At 45.4% G+C, this 18,034-nt stretch overlaps 1 protein-coding gene across 7 annotated transcripts in view; it reads left to right on the top strand.

Annotated features, from left to right (window-relative positions):
• The window catches only part of LOC106748525 (probable Ras GTPase-activating protein), a 339,617-nt gene that overhangs the window by 304,671 nt on the left and 16,912 nt on the right, over window positions 1-18,034 (top strand). For all 7 annotated transcript variants that reach the window (XM_014627168.1, XM_014627167.1, XM_014627165.1 and 4 more), the window contains one exon: window positions 10,041-10,135. In XM_014627168.1, the coding sequence (XP_014482654.1) occupies window positions 10,041-10,135 (95 nt within the window). The remainder of the gene's footprint in view (window positions 1-10,040; window positions 10,136-18,034) is intronic.

The raw sequence follows: 18,034 nt of genomic DNA, 5'->3' as shown, positions 1-18,034 counted from the left end.
CCCTTTCTTCCCCCCCCCCCCCCCCGCTTAGCCGACGCTTGAGAATGAATTTCACGCGCGAGATAAATGTATGATAAATGAAATATATCCGGGGGATCGCGTCCTTCCAATCGCCGCAGAATCTCCGCCCCGATTTATTCCGAGATGGCCCCGATCTCGCTGTATACGGCACTGTGTCGTACCGTCACGGGGCCCCGTGGTCATTCAGCCTCCGACGACCACGGGGACCCGCTATGCCCTCGGGCCCTTTACGCACGACAAGATACGCGTATCCTGCTTCGAAACGACCAGCGCCCCACACCATATCGCCCGTCTCTCGTTCTTTTTTCTTCTTTCTTTTTTTTCCCCCGTTGGTACGTCATACCTTTTTTTCCTCTCTCCGTCTCTCCCTATCCTGTCCGTCCTTCTCCCTTCTCGCATTCAATCATCATCGTGGACCGTCTCTTCGTCTCGCTTTTACCCTGCGGCAATGCACACGATGTCTGGTGCTCTGGATGTGTCGTCTGGCTCTCGTAGCACCGCGCGACCTGATGAACCAGCGAGCAAGCGTATCTCGTGTGAAAGTTCCGCTCGTGTGAGCGAGAATGAAAACGTGCTACGCACGTGCTGACGAGCCGGCAAATGTTTACGCCGACGATCGACATGTCGGTGTCTTATCGCGGTCGACGACTGGTACAGCCGTCGGAATCGACAGAGGGGAGAGACGCACCTCTTGTCCCCGTGGGTAACGAACGGAAACTCTATGGATTTATTTTCAATTCGCGCTCCCTCCGTCTGCAGATCGCGAAGATCGCGGCAATTCGGGAAACAGGATTTTCCGTGACAGAATGCATTTTTTTCTCCTCTTATTATTTTAGGAGAAAAAGACAGGCACAAGAGCCAGACACTGGTGTTGGAACAGGATAACAATTTAATAAGAATATTTATATGGAAGAAAGAATGCATACTGCATCCAAATAAATGTTACTTGTTATTTGTTCCAAATATTTCATAAGTTTATATATCCGCAGATAAATCAGAAATTTATCATAAGGATGAAATTTATTCAAAATATATTCTGAATCTTAGCATATATAAGTTTAGTATTTCAATCAAGAATATTAAATTAGAATAAATTTCGATTTGCTTGATTAACCGAGTTTAACTTTCCTTCGATAAAAATTATTCTTTAATATTCTCGAAAAGAAAACAAATTTTTCTTTTGATTAATAATAATTAACTTGTTTAAAATTTGTGATAAATATATTTTGAGGCAATTATTAAGAAAAAAATATTTTTTATTGAAGATAATCATTACTTAAAAGAAGGAAAATAAACTGAATAATCATTTTTCTTAGCAGTGGAACGATATTTTTTCTGTGTACATATGTAAGAAAAACCAACATTCCTCATTCATTTTCCTTCTCATCGCAATTGATAATGTTTAAAAACAAAACTTTGTTGCCATAACGCTTATTGACTGCAAATAATATATGACATATTCGTACTGATGCCAAAACATAAGAGTGTGTAAAACTAAATACTCACCAATGTCAAATTATAAAATAAGCATACAGTTAGTAAAATGTCTGTTATCAGGCAACAATCACTTTGATTTAGCATCAATAATAAGTAAAGCAAGTAAGGCGAGATATTCGCATGTAATCTAATAGAGTCGACATGAGATAATATAAAGATGATTTTAGTCTTTTATTTATCATAACGATAACAAGATGAATATATCTTATAATCAGCTCTATGTGTGTCACAATTCGCGAGCTTAATTAGTAGAAGGATAGATTTCCTGGTCGAGTCTCTCAGAGTTGACTTTTCCTCGACGGAAATTCCGCGAGAGCGAGCGGAATAGTAGAGGCACGTCGCCGGGACGTTCCTGGATGGTGCGTTGTCCCCCGAGTAGCTTTCCTCGTCTATCGAGAAGTAAATTCTTGGCCGACCGCCAAGCGTCGAGCGGAACGTGGAAGCGGTCCGCGATGTCTCGCTGGAGAATGTCGGGATTCTTCCACTCGTATCTCGAACAGGGCGTGGTGTACTCGAGTTATTTTTACCGCAGTTATTAAATTATCCCGCACATTTTTTAACGATGCGAGCAAGGTAAACGACCGATATTATACTATTGAGCCAATTACAAGATCGTTACTTCAGATATTCATATCATTACGTCGACTAGCAAATATTTCTAGTATCTCTTTAAGCATAGATGTTTCTCGTTGTTCCTGAACTAATACCATCTGGAGGATTCAGATTGTCGAGTTTTTTTTATCTGATCTCCTACGAAAGGAATTTCAACTTTTTCTGTTTCCTTCGGGCCGATCTGTCAACTCATCATTATTTCAGTGTGAAAAGAACAGGGTACACTAATTATCTTGGACATTTTATAGGCACGTTTGTGAAGTTGGCCCCACTTTTTAAAAAAAAAAAAAAATGAGTAGAGTTCTGGTTGCCCCTCAAAGAGTTCTAGAGTTCTCTTTCGATATTAAAAAAAGTTCCGTCGATTAAAGTGGTGAAAACACGAAATGAAAGTATGGGGGGCCAACTTCACGATTGTGTAACTTCGAAATGCTGTAACATCTTTATTTTCAATTTTGGCGTAAAAAGTCTTAAAGATAATCGGATAGAACTCTTCGAGAGGCTATCAGAATTCTCAACGGAACGTCAAAATTTTCCAAAAAATTTTCACTCAGGGACTGAAAATTTTGGAATTTTAGACCGCTGTAACTTTTCTATTTTCAATCGCAACTCAAAGCTTCATAAGAATAATCGATAGAATTCTTCGTGTTTTCACCGCTTTAATCGACGGAACTCTTGTTAATATCAATAGAGAATTCTAGAGCTCTTTGGGGGACAAGCAAAACTCTACTCATTTTTTTTTTTATTTTGAAAAAGTGGGGCCAATTTCACAGACGTTTTGTAGGCAGTTATTTAAGAGGGCCATAATTTTCAAATTTCTCGAGGGTTCCAGGCGTGCTCTGAAATAAAATTTATTATAACAAAATCTAATGAACTGCGTTCATCGAAGCGAAAATTCGGACAACGAGGAATGACTGCGTTTACCTTGACACTATCACTCAGGAGCTCACACAGTAAAAACCATATTTGTGTTAAAATCGGTCCTTGTTAAAATTTTTATGTTGAATTCTTGACATACCCGTGTGCTAATTTAACATTATTGTGTTTGTTTTCTCAACATTTTGTATTGTGTCGATATTCAACATATGTAACTATTAAAATAACATATTTTATACTTCATCGATTAATTTCGTGTTAATTTTTGATATTTGTGTTACTTTCCAACACATTTATCTTGTGTTATAAAATAAATTTGAATAAACCATTTGGGACATTCAATATGAAATTTTCTATATAATGTTTTCTGTATAACGACAGACTTTCTACTTGCGGTACCGGTAGACACAGTGTTGATCTCAAGCGAGCGTTTACATCTCAGCTTTACTCTTGTTTATTCAGTTCGGACTATAAAACTATCCGATGGAACTGCTCGTTCAGCGTTCTCCTCCAATTAGCCCGCGCAGTGAGTGCATCGCTAACTAATTCTCGAACTTTATCGGTCGCGGCGTGTCATCGAGTCGCGCGAGCCGATGTCGTTTCCTCGCGTTTCCCCTGGAAAAACCTCCCGAGGTGATCCTCCGGGCTAGCTTTAGGACAGTAGTGACCGCGTCGAACGAATCGCAGCTAGGCAGGCAGGCAGGCAGTCGCGCGCGGGCTCGTAAATTCGCGGCTGCTTCTTCACACGGCCGACCAGCGAGCTTGGCATCGCGATCTTATCTATGGGCGTTACACGCAATGGCTGGTGAACGGCCAACGTCGGTGTAGAGCCGCGATACGCACACGCATGCATGCACGCACGCACGAGCGTTTACGAGGCCCGCTTTATCAGCCGACAATGCTGCCGTAAACAGTGCGGCACATCGCGATCGCATCCGCATCGACGCGAACGCAACGCGCGTCCTCTCCGGCACGTCGCGCCGCGACGACTGCTGGATTAATCTTCCGAGCTTTCGCATAAATATTCGACGCGACGATGACGACGTTCGACGGAAGAGTGAGAGACGACGAATCGGACGCTCTCGTGATGACAAGATCGTATCTTGGAGGAAGAAGGGCCAACTTTTGCTTCTCCGGTGTATTTTTGTTCTTATACCATTTTTAGAATTCGAATTGAGGGTAAGATATGTTGTAAGATATGTGTTCTTAATTGAATCAGATATCTGTATCTTGGAAGAAGAAGGACGGATGTTTCGTTTTTCGATGTATTAGTTTGTACCATTTGTAGGAAGCATTGAGCAATTGGTACAGTGTGTTCCTCCTGTTCTTTTAATTGAGTCAGATATCCGTGTCTTGGAAGAAGAAAGGTCGATGTCAGATGCTTCGGTGATTTCGTTTATACCGTTCTTAGAATTGAAATCGCAGTAAAATACATTCCTCTCGTTTTCTTAATTAAATCTTCCTGTATCCGTACGCATCGCTCAACGACGAGGAATTTCTCGAACTCGAGCATTTCTCGAGTGTGAATTTCGTTCTTCGATCCTAGAGATGCTTTCCATATCATGCTAGTGAACCTTTCCAGGATCTGAAGATGCTCCGACCGTGAATCTCGTTCGTGGATCGTTAAGGAATCAGTTTACTGACGCAATTAACGCGTCTCTCTTCGGAACATTCACGGATCCTAAGAACCGGCGCGAAAATCCCCGACCGGATTGACTCGGGATGCTTCCGAGAACATCGAGGACATATCGTCAGGGAAATCCGAGCGACAAGCTCGTCACCCTCGAGTTGAATTACGTCTCTTATCTGTGCATGACGTTCACTCGATAGATCCGCACCACGACGATGGATGTCGGTTCGTAACGCCTCCTCGTTGTCGGGGCACCACGTCGAAGCGAGTCGTGTGATTGCCGACAGTCGATTCGATAAAGTTCCCCCGACCGAAAAAAAAGCAATCAGCGATAGTGGCTCGTAACTCACGATTGCGTCACGTTGCGGTATTCAAGAGCTCGACCTTGCGGGCCTCGTAATCGCGCATTGTCGACCGCCGAGAGCGATCCCGGTACTGTTCGCCCGCGAAGTTCCTCCGCGATATTCTCGTGCTTGCGAGAATTTCAGAGTTGCGATAATGCGGACGACGACGACGACGCAACCTCGCCGCAATTCTAATTAACGCTGCAAAAGAAGGAAACGGATCTCGTTGTCAGAGTAATCTAAACAAGTTCTCCTTTTTTTCTCTCCTCTTTTTAATTGGGTCGCTTTGAATCGAGAGGCACTGATGTTTTACACTTTTCTTTCTTCACTTTTTTTTTTTTATATCGCGATGCAACGCATAATATACAAAGTGTGTTATAATGTAATAATAGAAATTTTTCCGCAACCTCTTCGTATCTTCTTAGACCTCGAAATTTTATTGACAGAGTACAAAGATGTTCTTTAAAATTTCCCCTGTCGAAGCATTGACACATTACGAACAAGTTGCAGGATGTTTCTGTATCAAATATTTACTGACAGTTAGAGATGTCAATTTTGAAATGTTTAATCATTTTCGTCATTTATTGAGTAATATCAGTTCACTTCTACATGTACTTTCACTGTATTAAAGCATTTATATAATTCTGTGCATCCGATAAAACGTGAATTCGGAAAAGAATCAGTGTCGGCCAAGTTTTTAAGTATGAACATTAAGAACAAAGAGAGAAGAATTTAGATTTGTCTGACCGCCTCGTTGATTTCCATTTTAATTGCTCCGAATCTCAACTAAAATTGGAACGACCAAGATGCCGCGGATAAAAGTGCGGATCCCGACGTGTGCATTTTTCACGTCGTTTCATCGGCCCCCACTGGCTGCGCGTCTAATTTGTTAGACACGCAATTAGTCACGCCTCGTGCGTAAACTAACGAGAAGACGCTTAGGTATCGTTCACGCGTTGATAACTGCAACGGTGGCTTTATCAACTCGTCTGACCGGCGTCGGTCCGTCGATGTGGGCGTCCCGGTCGCAGTGATTAAGCCTTTACCGCCGTTAATCAGCGCGAAGGTGCGCACCTTCGACCCCGAATCGACCCGTGGATCAACCGGACGAGGGGGAGTCTTTCTCTCGGACGTGAGTAATATTACAGAGAGAGTTACCATTGTGAAGGCGGCGACACACACGCCCCGGCGATCGAACGACCCCCAACGAAAAATAATCACAGCGTCGTGGACCATTCGACATGGTCCCGGTAATGAGTCCAACTGCACGGCGAGGCACAATGCTCGAAAAGGCGTCCCGGGATCGGATCTCCTTCACGTCAGGGTGTGTCTCCGGGGCGATCGAGATCGCGCGGCGGACTCGCTTTCACTCGGAGCGCGAGAGCGCGCAGCCTCGTTTCACGATCATTAATAACCGCCGACTTACGTCGCGGCAATTGTTAGCGTTCGAATCACGGCGAAAGGGTTGACGAGGCGCAGGAGGGTGGAGCAGGCGAGAGTCCCCTTCTTTCTCTCTCTCTCTCCCTGCGTGTCTATGTGTGTGTCGTTTTATTTTCCTCTCTTCTCTAATAACGCTCGATTTCGTTCCGACGCGTTTCGATTTCGATTCGAGTTCTCTTTGTGTGTCACCTCCTCGGGCCACTCGAGCGCGCACAAAGGATGCGTTTCTCCCGACTGCGCCAGACCGATGCGACCGGTGCAGCTGCAAGGCCACGGGGGTGGAGGGGTACAGTCGCAAAAGAGAGGGGGGCACTTCATATTTAGCAGCCCTAATTAGCCAGTCGTCGACGGAGCGGAATAATTTCATAGCCGCGACACGCTCTTAATCGTAGCACGATTTCAACGATATCACAGCCCGTCTTTGGACAATTCGTGTACACTACTCGCTCCAAATTTACCGTTGCTTTATGTAAATATAAGCGAAGATACGCATTCCTTTTTGTCAAATGCATCCTTTCTTTAGGAAAATATAGATGAATAAGATAAGCACAATTACCACGCGGAAATAGCACGATCAGTCTTACGGTAAATTCGATCATATGCATTGCATCGGAGTAGTACGTACTAAAGGCTGTTACACATAAGGTATCCAAATATAATGGTGTAACATGACCACTTTGACCATGAAGTAATTAACGTATATTCTACTAAAATAACGTAATAATATCGTTATTAGATCCGTTTAACCATCAGATCGTTATTAGATCCGTTTAATCGTTCAATATGCTTTTTTATTTAAATAACTGTTTTATGTTTAGTCTTCATCATGCATCATTCCGGTGTAATATAAATTTCAGGTGATCGAATTCGCTATCAGACACCTGGCAATTCAACGGCAATCTCGAGATATGCATTCGGGAATGCAGTTCCGATTTACAGATCGTTCTTGTCGTATTTATAATTCGAGATCTCTCGGAAACTACCGATGCCCGTTCTAAGGTCGTAAGCGTTCCGGAATGGGGTATTCTTACAGCATTTCGCGCCCGTTATTTCGACGATCCGCCACTTTATTGTAGCCTTTTACGACCGATCGTTAGAGACGGGCACGACTGAACCCTGCGGATTCGCTGGGGGCCACCGAAACTCTTCGGAGCGACCATGGCTCGCAATCGCGAGTTTCCGCGGCGTTTCTTCGTGCTGACGCGCCGTAAACTGGGAATTAATTAGCAGGTAGCACGCCGGCTGCGAGCACCCGGGGCTTTTTATGAAGCTCGTAAAAAGCCGATTCGAGGATCGTCTCGCGTGACCGTCTCTCGTCGATAACTCGCGGTCATCAGATCAAAGACGCGATTTGCCCTCATTATTAACGAAAGTAACATTAACCTGTCCTACTTGATTTTACAGAGTCCCAGGGGAAAGTCTTACTCAAGTTTCATTTAAGTAACAGGAAATAATGTGATATATAAATGTAGTTCAATTGAAATATCAAAATATAGTGTTACAATTACGTGTGAAAATATGTGTACTACATGCAACAAATTAACAGAAAGTCTCTTCTTGTGAGGTCTTCGGAGATTCTGATGTATTAATTTTATCCTTGGAGATGATCGCGTAGTTGGCTGTGATTAGAAACAGATCGGATTTCACTCGTCGGTACTGTTAATCTTTTCTGTATGCAGCTCTACACGCAACGAGATGCTAATTTATCCGCGAGGATAACTTGTCTCGAGGATGTGCACGGTATGAGCACCCTCGTCCACCGCTCGTCCTTGGGTAATTTCCACGTATAGCGCGCTTCATAACGCTCACACGGCGTCGTCTTTCACGTCTTCTTTACGCCCGGTCCGGAATTGCTCCAATTCAGCCGAGTGTTTACTCCGCCGAACATCTTTATTTTCCGCGCACGGCGCGTCATAAAAAGGGCGGGACGTACGCATTAAGGTTTTACAGCTGAACTCACGACGGCGGTTCGCCACGAACTCAATGCGTAACCACCGATGGGTGAAACCGCGTGCTCGCAAAGTTATATCGTGGTCGTAACGCCGTGACAAACGCGCGATACATCACGACCGGTCGCGACATATTCAATCACCGTTCGTTTATCGCCAAAAAACGAGCTTCACCTCGACGACGAATGAAAGCGAAAAGTCCCGAGATTGCCGTTGAATTACCGGGTGTCTAAAACTTGCTCGTGTCATTTCTACATAACGATTCTCTTATCTTATTTATCTATATTTTTTCTAAGGGGAAATATAAGAAAAAGTTTTTTTAAACATTAAACATTAAACAACCTTATATTTATATAAAGCTGCAATAAATTTGGAGAGAGAATATTTTTCTGGGCGAGATACAATTTTCCGATGGCGTGCATGGTGATATTTTTTGAATAAATGGTGGAAATATTTTCACGAAGTTGACGGAGAAGAGGAGAAATTGGCAAAAAGTTCTGCTATTAGAATTCAGACGGTAAATTTGGGAACACCTTGTATACGTCTAGAGGGACCCTTCCCCGAGAATGCGCGTAATCTGAGACTCTTGTGTGAGGCAACCATTTAAACCGCTGACCGTAAACAGAGAAGCCGACGGAGAGCCTTTAGGAGGCAACGTGGGTTCTTGTAAGGGCGTTAATTACGGGGCTGCTTTTGGTTTCTTCTCCCTCGGCCGATTTCCGTTGCCGGAAACGGACCGCCTCTCGCCGGTGCAAAGGAGTAACGAACAACGAGCGGACGTCGAGTGTGGCGCGACCATTTAACTCTCGGTACACTTGGCCGGAGTGGAGTAAAATATAACTCGTGCTCTCTTCGTGCCTGAGAACTGTCGTCGTTAACTGGTTTGAACTCTCGAATGTTCCTAAGCACGTTTGCGTAGGAACGAAGATACTTAACGGGATGAGACTTTGGGGAAATCTGTAACGATGATGTGCGCGAGATCTTCAACGACAAACGCGACGTGATTGGTCCTCCTCCTCACGATTTGTCAAAAGTTCTAGAAAATCTCCGAACGCGTTTACTCTAATATTGGACTTTAAACGTTAATTCTTACGAAAAATTCCGGGCGAGAAATTTGTCTCTTTTACGTGAAATTATATTTCAGGAAGAACTTTTTCCCCTTCTCTTTACGTACAAAATTACGTCGGTATAAATTTTTCTCCTCTACGTAAGATTACCTCAGAGGGAGATTTTTTCTCTTCCGCGTAAAATTGCTCCGGGGCGGCGGATGAGTTCTCTTCTCCTTTTCATAAAACTATTTCAGGAAGAATTTTGCCGTTTTTGCCTAATTTATGCCCGGTGTAGGCAGGAAGTGCTCCGCGATGTGCGGATATTTTTATCTCAGATGTGTGCTTTTTCACGACTTAAGAACGTCGCATTCGCCCGTAGGAAATTAACTGTAATCGTGCGACGAAACGTACTGCCAGTGGAAAGAGCGTATCGCGTTACTCGCTCAATGACAGACTCGGTGGGAACTACTGAAACGCGGACTATGTAATCATCGCTGCAACGTGGTTCTCGGCTTACTTGGCCGTGCGCGGCCGAATTACCGGGCGTGCTCGAAACACGACACGCCAATTACTATTGCTCCCGTGTAAGCGCGCACTCACGTGGGTTATTTCGGTTCTGTTTCAGACACATCGTACGAGAAGGCTTGCCGAAGGGGTAGCGCACCCGCCACCCCTGTGCTCGGCGCGCGGCCCCTGGATGTCACCCCGAACAGGATCGTCGTAAGTAAATTTGACTATCCGCGCGCTAATTCGTTAACGCGTAATCGGATATCTCGCTGCTGCGCCACCTCGATAATTCCCGGCTCTATTTTCGTCGTGTGTGACATACGTTGTGACACTTCGTTAGTATTATTGCATGAACTACCCTTCGCTGTCTATTATTCAGTGGAAAATCTACCACAGCGTCTATTTCACCGCAGCTATTTGATTATACCGTACACAGGGTGTGTCAGGTACTAGAATCTCACATATCCTCGGAATTTTAATCCTTCCGGAATAGTTGATACATTGTTGGTCCCATGAAATATTTATCTTTATAATAATATTCTTTATTAACGAAAGTTGCCTTTATGCATAACTAAATAAAAATATCGTAGGTAAACAGACAGTGAGAGAAAGAGTTACAAAAATATATTAACATATAAGTAATGATATTATAATTAAAAAGCTAAAAGCTCTCATGAAATTGCATGCAGTATGTTTGAATGTTGTCAAATTATGATGAAAAAAAATCTATAGAATCGAAGGACAAGTTAGCAGTAGCAAGAAAACATAACCTATCTAAATGGGAATTTAAACTACAGAGCTCGGTGATGTTCAATGATCTTTAATGTGAAAAGGTGGGCAATGTCTTAAAGGTCTTGACGGAATATTTAGCTTTAACGATTATAATATATATAGGCAGTCAATGTTATGATTAAAAAAATTAAATATATAAAGAAGATAATTATATAATATCTTATGTTGTGATTATATATATATATATATATATATATATATATATAACCAACAAATGATTTGGTTGTAAAATTAAAAATTAGACAAAATCTATCTTCTTCGCGTTTATCCGCCAAATTCAAATTGAAGACGAATCCATTACAAAGTAATAGAAGATATCTCAAATGTGCTGACGTCACGGGGATATTCGAGGGGGAAGATTTCCAAGCGATTTGAAGTAACAAGTGAAGCTGCAAGTAGAGGTTTTAACGGCGATCGAGGCGTGATCGATTCTACCTGCCGATACAATAAAATAGCCTCGAGATCTCGGCGCATTTGCTGGTATCGGATGCTGCGTTGCTTTCCTCGTGAAATCGTGAAAAAGGAAAAAAAGAAACGCTAATCCGCTCATGCACTCTCGTTCCGTTTCTCGTATGCGACTTAAGCGCGTACCCCCGTCTCGTCGTAACCCGAGGTGTATACATATATCACGCATTGACGGCTCATGAATGAGAATCGATTTTCCGGGACGAAGGACTTCCTGGGGATAGTCGAGAACGACGCAGCTTGCCGCTCGGCTCGTCGGCCAACTTAATGCCCGGCGCGTTGAATATTCACGAGATTCCGGCGGGCGGGCCGAAATACCTGCGCGCGCGCGCGACCATGGATTCATGTGCACATACGATACGTGTAATTAGTTCGTTACACCGCACCTCGTGCATAAACCGTCCTGAGACGACGAAGTCGACGACGACGATGATGACGACGGGTTCAGCGATCTCATATTCCATGGCGCCTGGCGTCAACCGATCCCGGCTATATTTAACGTTGCCGGCGGGACGCTTTCGCGTCTCTGACAATTTCACGTTAATTTAATTTCATCGAACGCGGCCAGGACGACGGCGGGGGCCGCCATTTGCAGGTCACGGGATACCTACCTGCCCGCCTCTCACCGTCGATTATCGGTCTGACAATCGACATAATGATAGAGACTTTTCCTCGTTACGAGAATCCTCCACGCGAGATCTCGCGGAGAGAAAGAGAGAGAATACGGGATTAAACAGCCACCCTCTCACGCCGCGCTTCTTCGCGCGCGTTTACGGTTAATCGCGGCCCGCGTCTCTCGCGTGATCCGCGAGAGGAAGATCGACGAGTCGCGTGTCACGAGCTCCTCTCCGCCGGAGAGTGCATCAGCCTCGCAGATTAGATCTCGTTTAGCGGGGACGAAGCGATCGCTCGCTCGCGGGGATTTATCGGCGTTTCGACGTTTCTCGCGGCGCGATTTATACCGTAGCTGTGTCGGATGCGCGTTATCGGCTGCCGAGATGCTGCCCTTGGAGGAGATGCCGAGATACCGACCTCCCGACCTCCCGATAACGGAACGACGCACCGCTTCTTGAGATTCGTGATTTCGCGCCGCCACTCGTACCCGCCGCTGCTTCCGGCCTTTTTTCCGCGCGGCACCCTGCTCGCTCTCTCCGGCCATTCACGCTTTGCTCGCCGGTCACGGAAGCGGCATTTCATTCTTCCGATCACGTAGCTCACGGATCTTCCGGCGGCGCCTCGCTTGGTCGTTAACTCACTCGGGGTATCCCTTTTTCCTCCTCAGGCAAATTACGCGTTATTTTCGTATTTCGGGAGCGTCGTTTCCCTCCCCCTTGGCCACGATCCGACGGTTCCTCGCGGCTGTATCCTCGGAGAAACGCGCGCGTGTTTTTTCCGCACGGCGGGACGCGCATGATCCGTCGGAAATGCACAGGATATCGCGCCGGTAGAATTCCCCTCGCGAACGTCGATTATTTATCTAGTTTCCCTCGCGTCACCGGTAGCCCATTGGCACGTTAACTCAGGTGCGAAGGCAACGCGACCGCAACACCGGGGAAATATCGATCGGGGTTTCGTGCACGAGCAGGTGTTCTCAACGTGGCACTCTTGATCCTCGAGCGAGAGCGTCTTCCCAGCGAATTTTCCAGCGAGGAAAACGCAACGTACTTCGCACCGTGTCCTCGTCTCTCAGCGAGAAAATAGCAATAGGTTTCACGCGTGCAACGGAAACGCTTGCTGGAAATGGTGAATAAAAGATCACGGAGTAGCTCTCGCGCGGCAAACCGATGACCGTCCTGTCTCGCTAATTGCCGTAACAATGAGAGAACCGTAAGAGAGAAAGAGAGAACGTCTATCTGTTATTTAGACGCGATAACAGACGCGCGGCTTCGCTCGTAACGTGAAATTTTCCCCGCCTCTGAGCCGCGATACATCGCGCATCTTATTGTTGGCCGAACGCATAAACACGTCGGGTTTATTCGCGGTTGATTCTGAAACGCCTTAAAGGATGTTCGCGCGCTCTCGAGCCCGCGCGATGAGAACAAGACAGCGAGGACGGGAGAAAGATGAGGGGATATTTTTTTGAGAACACGCTGTTTTTACGACGCTCCGCGTGACGGCGGTTTACGCATCCAGCGCGTTCGATGTCGACGATCGAAAGGGGTCCGTAGCTCGTTGGCGAAGGGTTTTGAAGGAACAAAAGGAGGAACGGACTGGTTTCGGGGCGAGCCGTGACAACTACGCTCTGCTGTTTCCGGCTAAGGTACGGACGTCGCGGAGGCCGACGCTTGCGAGACGAATTATTCACCGGCACTCTCTCGCGCGCGATAATCCGATCGCGTTCGGACGTCTCGGCGAAACGAAAAAACTGTGCCGCAGTGTCGATGAGAGAAATTCCCTCGCTGGTCCGATCCTTCACTCCGGTATTCGGAACTTGTTCCCCTCTTTGATTTAATTTGTATTTCTTCTTGAAATTAGCGAATCAAGGGAGCAAAAATGCACGGAGAAAATATTGTAGTAAAAATTACCACACAATTTTTTCATGCCGGATCTACCCGGAATTATCACTGGAATGATTATGCGAGTTGTAATCTTCAGTGATGTGCATAATGAGAGATATATCGCTAAAGATTACCAATATACGTCATAATTTCAGTACGTTATAATTCTGGTATGGTCCAACATTGCAGAATTTTGTGGTATATTTTACTCAATATTGAGTGGAATTTAATACTACTAATTAGGCACGCGTTAACATTTATAATAGTTCAGGTTTTATAACACTTTGGCAAGTATAAAACTGATTTTCTAAAAGCGTCGGGGATAGAACGTATTCCCCGGAGGCTCGATCGTCGACGTAGGTACTCGGTATCGGAGACCGGCGGAGCGTAACGTAATGACGGGCGAACTTACGCGCGTTACGCGCAACAAAGGAAAACGTTCGGGACGTCTCGATCGGCCGCTCATTCCGTACGTGCGGCACGTTCCGCGAGAGTGGGACCGGTTGCAGATGCAATCAGTGGACGCGCGCACCAACGACGCGGCAGCCTCCGATTTGAGAACCCCTCCTCGAAGACGTTTTTGTCCTTACCGGTGTCGGGTACGAGAAGCCTGTCCGTAGACGAGGGAACTCAGGGGGAAGCAGGGGTGACCCGTTTTGCCTCACCTGAATGCAGGGGCAGGGTTTTCGGTCGGGGGACAAAGGTGCGCCCCAAGGATCCCTTGACTTCGGCTACCCGGATGAGCCAACATCTGCGCCAGTCGTCGACGAGATTTTGCCGCGAAATCGCGGCCTCCTCACTGCAGCCGGGCCCGCAGAACGCTAACCGTCCTTCGTCCCCGGAGGAGGTGGTAGTATCGCGCGAAGAAACGCGAAACAGTGTCTCATCGATGTGCAGGGACTTCGCAAGTGTTATCGTAATCACCACGATTGACAATGTTTGCGTTAATTGATTAACGGAACAGCAAACGTCAGCCTGCGAGTGCAACGTCGTGAATGTTTATTAACCCACTGATCGAAGAGCAAACGTGTTGTCTTGGCGGAATTTTCAACGCATGATTGAAATATACTTCATATGTTGTTTTTTCATAGTGAGGCAGCGTTCACATTGTTCGTTGAAACACTCATTGTCACCTACGAAGAGTCGGAACGAGTGACCGTTCGCGTCCGATCGGTGTCGAGAAGATTGTCTTTGCTTGCACGGTGTCGGCGATACTTGAATCGTCGTGTATCGAACATTACATGCGAGGAATCCGCACGTGAGGAAGAAGCGATGTGTCGTAGTTGAGGAATGCAGAATTAGAGTGAATCGACATACGGCACGCGGTCCGTAGATCGATACCGAGCTACGTAAAGACGCGAATGATGCGATCTTTAATCGGCACGTGCGATATTTGAAGAAAGAAAGAAAGAAGGCCGCTCTCCGTGTTGCATTCGGAAGGACGGAAATTAATGTTCGATTAACGACCGATTCGAGCGCATTCCGCGGCTGTCGTCTTGCGGACGGCAAAATCGAGACGGAATGCCGCGATCGGCCGTTATCCTCGACGATGTTCGCGCCGGCCAAACCGGCCGGTCATGCGGCTGAATCGCGAAATTCGATCGCCGCGAGCAAAAAGCGGTAGAAAAGCACGAGGCGAGTCCCCGAGGAAGTGTTAATACGAAGCAAAGACTCCAAAAGCGCGCTCTCGAGTCTCGTTTAAAGGTCCCTCCGATTTAAATCGCCCTGGCGATTGGTCCGAAGGGCGTGTCCCGGATACGGCCGGCAGGGAGAACCTCGACCTTCCTTTTTCGCAGCCGCAGGGATACCCGAGCATACGGTGAATACAAGGAATCTTCGGTAGCGTCTCGCGGACGGGAGATTACGTAGTGCGAAACTCGCATCGCTACGTCGGTTTGCCGAGTCTCTTTTGAAAATCCGGGACTGGCATTCCGCGAACGTCACGTTAACATTCGTATTCACGGAGTTCTCGCTAGGAAAAATTTGCGGGGTTGCTCGAATTGCAGGGAATTCCGACGAGATTTTCGGACGAGGAGCGCGCGCGGATCAACGGAGACGCAATCTCGAGAACTCGAGAATTTTCTACCGTTCCGGCGCCTCTCGTCGTGGGAATTCGCGTCGGGCTCGGCGAGTTCTGTGGAAAATCGAGGACGAAGTGATTCGACGAGGAATGACGAGGCGAGCGAGTCGTAACAAGCTCCGGTGTAAACCCGGTCGGTTGCGAAAGCGAGGCAACGGACGCGCACGAGGGATGATTCGCGATTCACGATTGTGGGAGTAGGTGTTTCGCGGCGACGACGAGAAAGAACCTGGAGGAGAGGCAGAAGATATTCGAGGAGTCCTGGTCGGACGTTTTTCTACGATGATAACTGATTTCTCGACGAGCTGGCAAACGACGTGGCGACTAGTCGATGATCGGCCAGGAAGGATCTGGAGGAAAGGAGAGAAATTTACACGAGACGTTTCCTGGAAACGATGATTAGTGATAGGAAGTCTTCGTCATCTGATTTCAGTTGCATTTCTCGTGCAACAACATTCGAGATTATCGATATCTAATCATGGAGACGCTGTTTAAGCAAACGCTTGGGTCAGACGATCGATCACATATAAATTCAGTGAGACGTGTGGCAACGAACCTGACAATGTTTACACATGGATGGCCTGATTAACGAGCTGTCACATCTTACTCACAGTCAGCTTATCAATAACGCTCTACGTCTGTCGTCGACCGGACTGCCGCGAAGACAAGAGTTAGTTCTCACTGAGCGCATACACGACAAGAACGGGAAGTGGAGGAACTCGCGACGATACGAGAAAGTGTGACAAATAATAAGCAATCGTAATAACAATAGTGTAGCGCATAATTATATACATATGTATGTATAAAGTGATACGTTATGTTGTATAAATTAATTAACAGTTCTTGGATATTGAAATTATCGACCGTTAAAAATGACAGATCGAGATTTAAGGCGCAATGAAGATGAAGGAAATGAACATAGAGATCTTTTAAACGTGCTAACTTCTATATATTCTAACGTGATCATGACAAACATTTTGTCCCATTACGCGATATAAAAGGTGGTAAGTGAATACAGTGTTGCGCCATACGCGCGTTTTCTCGCTCAGAGACGAAATTTTCTCCTCAAGTTCGTTCGGGACGGATGCCGAGGAGAAAGATGTGCGTCAAGCCAATGGAGGAGAACGAAGACGACAAGGTTGTCAACATGATCTTCAACTACTTCACCACCAGGGTAAATATCGCGAACGACTGTCGCGAAACCACCGAGCGAAATACTTCTATGAACTTGTGATGTTCATTACTCGCGAGAACAAACGTTTGCAAACGCGCGATTTGCAGTGGCGTTTATTACGACGGTTATTGCTCGAATTGAATCGCTCATTAAGCAGCATTACCAATGGTTCATTATCAACGGCTCACTTGGGATTTTCACGTTAATCAAATTTTCAGATAAAATATCGCGGGAATGAAAATCGTAATGGAGAATGCATTTTTCGTGTGTAATGTCGATGCAAGCGTTTGATTGCGACCAGTCCGATTAAGACCAATGCATTCAATCCTGAAAAATCTTACCAGCGAAGAAAACAAATTTTATATCGTCTGCGAGTTTAGATTTCAGTCACAAATGCAAAGAGAGTTTTGTCCCACAGGCCGCATTCGCAGAACTCACGTGCATGCATTTTTGCATGCATGTAAGTGTAAGCGAACGTAAGCATCCATACATTTCTCTGCATACCGTTCAACAAGTTCACAAATGCTGTTTTATACACAAGTCTGAATATACGGTGTAAGTGTAAATGATCATTACGTACAGTCAAATCGTTGAAAGATGCGATGTTTTTTTATCTCATGATAAATCTTACAACGCATTTTGTATTCAGTAGGAAAATGAATTTTCTGAGAATTATTAAGAACACAGATTCTTCTACTGGATATAAGATGCATCATGAAACTCATCGAGGTAAAATGTTACAACCATTAATTATCTGACTATGTACATCGTTTTTCCAATGCATTTACAATTTCAGTGATAATGAACGCTTTGACATCTGAAGAAATGTTAACCGTGCCGCTTGACTTACATTACAATTTATAATAAATGTAAATTTATAATAAATTATATATTTTGTACAAAATATCAAAAGAATCTTGAGTATCTTGAATGTTATATAAGAATAGAATGGATAAAGAAAAATAAGTTTGGCATAATACTTTTGTACTGAATGATCATGATTGCATATGACGTCCCATGGAAAATTAAAAGTAGAATATGTGACATAAAGTATGTAGCGATCTTTGAATTATAATACATAAGACATAGGCACACAAGTGATT

Source organism: Dinoponera quadriceps, unplaced genomic scaffold (assembly GCF_001313825.1).
Source record: "Dinoponera quadriceps isolate SergipeBrazil2010 unplaced genomic scaffold, ASM131382v1 scaffold2872, whole genome shotgun sequence".
Taxonomy (NCBI): domain Eukaryota; kingdom Metazoa; phylum Arthropoda; class Insecta; order Hymenoptera; family Formicidae; genus Dinoponera; species Dinoponera quadriceps.
This window is presented reverse-complemented; position numbering and strand designations above follow the sequence as displayed.